Here is a 1,589-nt window from a genome sequence, read left to right on the forward strand (position 1 = left end):
GCCTGGGGCTATTTACTGAGAGGGATGGGCCAGAGTGAGGCCAGTGCTACTTGTTTGAGATATTTTAGGAAAGTCCAAAGCATGAGGCAAGAAAGCAAAGCCACTGGAAAAGGCTTTGGTGGGCCTGAAAGTTGGGAAGGGTGGGGTCTCAAGGAATCACCAGGACAGAGCAAACATTGTTAGCTTGATGGAGACTCAGATATGGCACCCACTTGCTGGCTCTGTGTGGCAAGATTTCAGCAAGGGAACAATGGCCTCTGCCACCACTTCTGTCTGGGAGAAAGCTGTGGTTGTAGGAAGTTCCAGCCCTTGCCCTGATGCCAGAGAATTTATTTTCTCCCCATATATCCCTGATGCCTTTTGAGCTGCTGCCCCAGTGTGAACCTCTGAGTGAGTGCGTCTGAGTAAGCCCATTTGTAGGCCCTTTAAGAGGAACCCCTGGGTCTTCAGCACCCTTTCTCTCACTCAGCGACAACCCCTGCTTGCTTTGACAGCCAGGAGTTATGGTACCTTTTCTTCCTGGCACTGGAACCCTGGGTTTGGGGGTTTGGTGTGGGACTGGACCCCTCGCTCCTCAGGGGGGAACTCTGCAGCCAAGGTATCCCTCCCAATTTTTAACTGCCACACGTGGGTGTGGGACTAGCCCCGTGGTCGGCAAACTGCGGCTCTCAGGCCACACGTGGCTCTTTGGCCCCTTGAGTATGGCTCTTCCTAAGACTTAGGAGTACCCTAATTAATTTAATAACAATGTACCTACCTATATAGTTTAAGTTTAAAAAATTTGGCTCTCAAAAGAAATTTCAGTCGTACTGTTGATATTTGGTTCTGCTGAGTTTGCCAACCACTGGACTAGCCCATTTAGTGTCTCTGCCTCTCCTACCAGTCTCGATGCGGCTTCTTCTGTGTACTTTTAGTTGTAGGACTTCTGTTCAGCTAGATTTCAGGTGGTTCTGAATGATGGTGGTTCTGTAGTTTAGTTGTAATTTTGATGTGGTTGTAGGAAGTTCCAAGTACCATGTTTACCTGTTCCATCATCTTGACTGGCCCACCAGTTTTCTGATTCTTATAACTATCTTCTTTAAATTCAGCTCTGATGAACATACACCAGTAGAGGATGAAGAGCCAAAGAAAAGCACCACTTCAGCTTCTACTTCAGAAGGTATTATTTTAAATGCAGAGCTTTTTTATTTAGAAGTTTAAAAATAAGTTTATAAATAGTTGAACATTAGGCTTTACTTACATTCCTTTTCAGTATTTCAAATACAGTAAAATTGATATTCAGAAATACTTCTTTAGAAGTTAGTTTTTATTTGTATTTTATGTAGAAGAAAAGAAGAAGAGGAAGAAGTCTAGTCATTCAAAAGCAAGGTCCAAGAAAAGGAGAAAGAAAAAATCATCCAAAAGAAAACACAAGAAGTATTCTGACGATAGTGACAGTGACTCTGATTCTGAAACAGGCTCCAGTGGTAAGAAAGTCAACATCATTCTGCAAGCCTCACTTCAAAACTACTTTTACTTCTTAAAGTTTATATCAGAAGTAGGTTCTTAAAACAATAATAATAATCAAGAGTTTTTTTTAACACTTAGTG

At 42.6% G+C, this 1,589-nt stretch overlaps 1 protein-coding gene across 1 annotated transcript in view; it reads left to right on the plus strand.

The window, feature by feature from the left end:
• NKAP (NFKB activating protein) overlaps positions 1-1,589 on the plus strand; it is a 28,912-nt gene that overhangs the window by 16,389 nt on the left and 10,934 nt on the right. The window contains exons 3-4 of the mRNA XM_006757937.2: positions 1,089-1,159; positions 1,326-1,466. Coding sequence (XP_006758000.1) covers positions 1,089-1,159; positions 1,326-1,466 — 212 coding nt within the window. The remainder of the gene's footprint in view (positions 1-1,088; positions 1,160-1,325; positions 1,467-1,589) is intronic.

Source organism: Myotis davidii, unplaced genomic scaffold (assembly GCF_000327345.1).
Source record: "Myotis davidii unplaced genomic scaffold, ASM32734v1 scaffold1015, whole genome shotgun sequence".
Lineage (NCBI taxonomy): Eukaryota > Metazoa > Chordata > Mammalia > Chiroptera > Vespertilionidae > Myotis > Myotis davidii.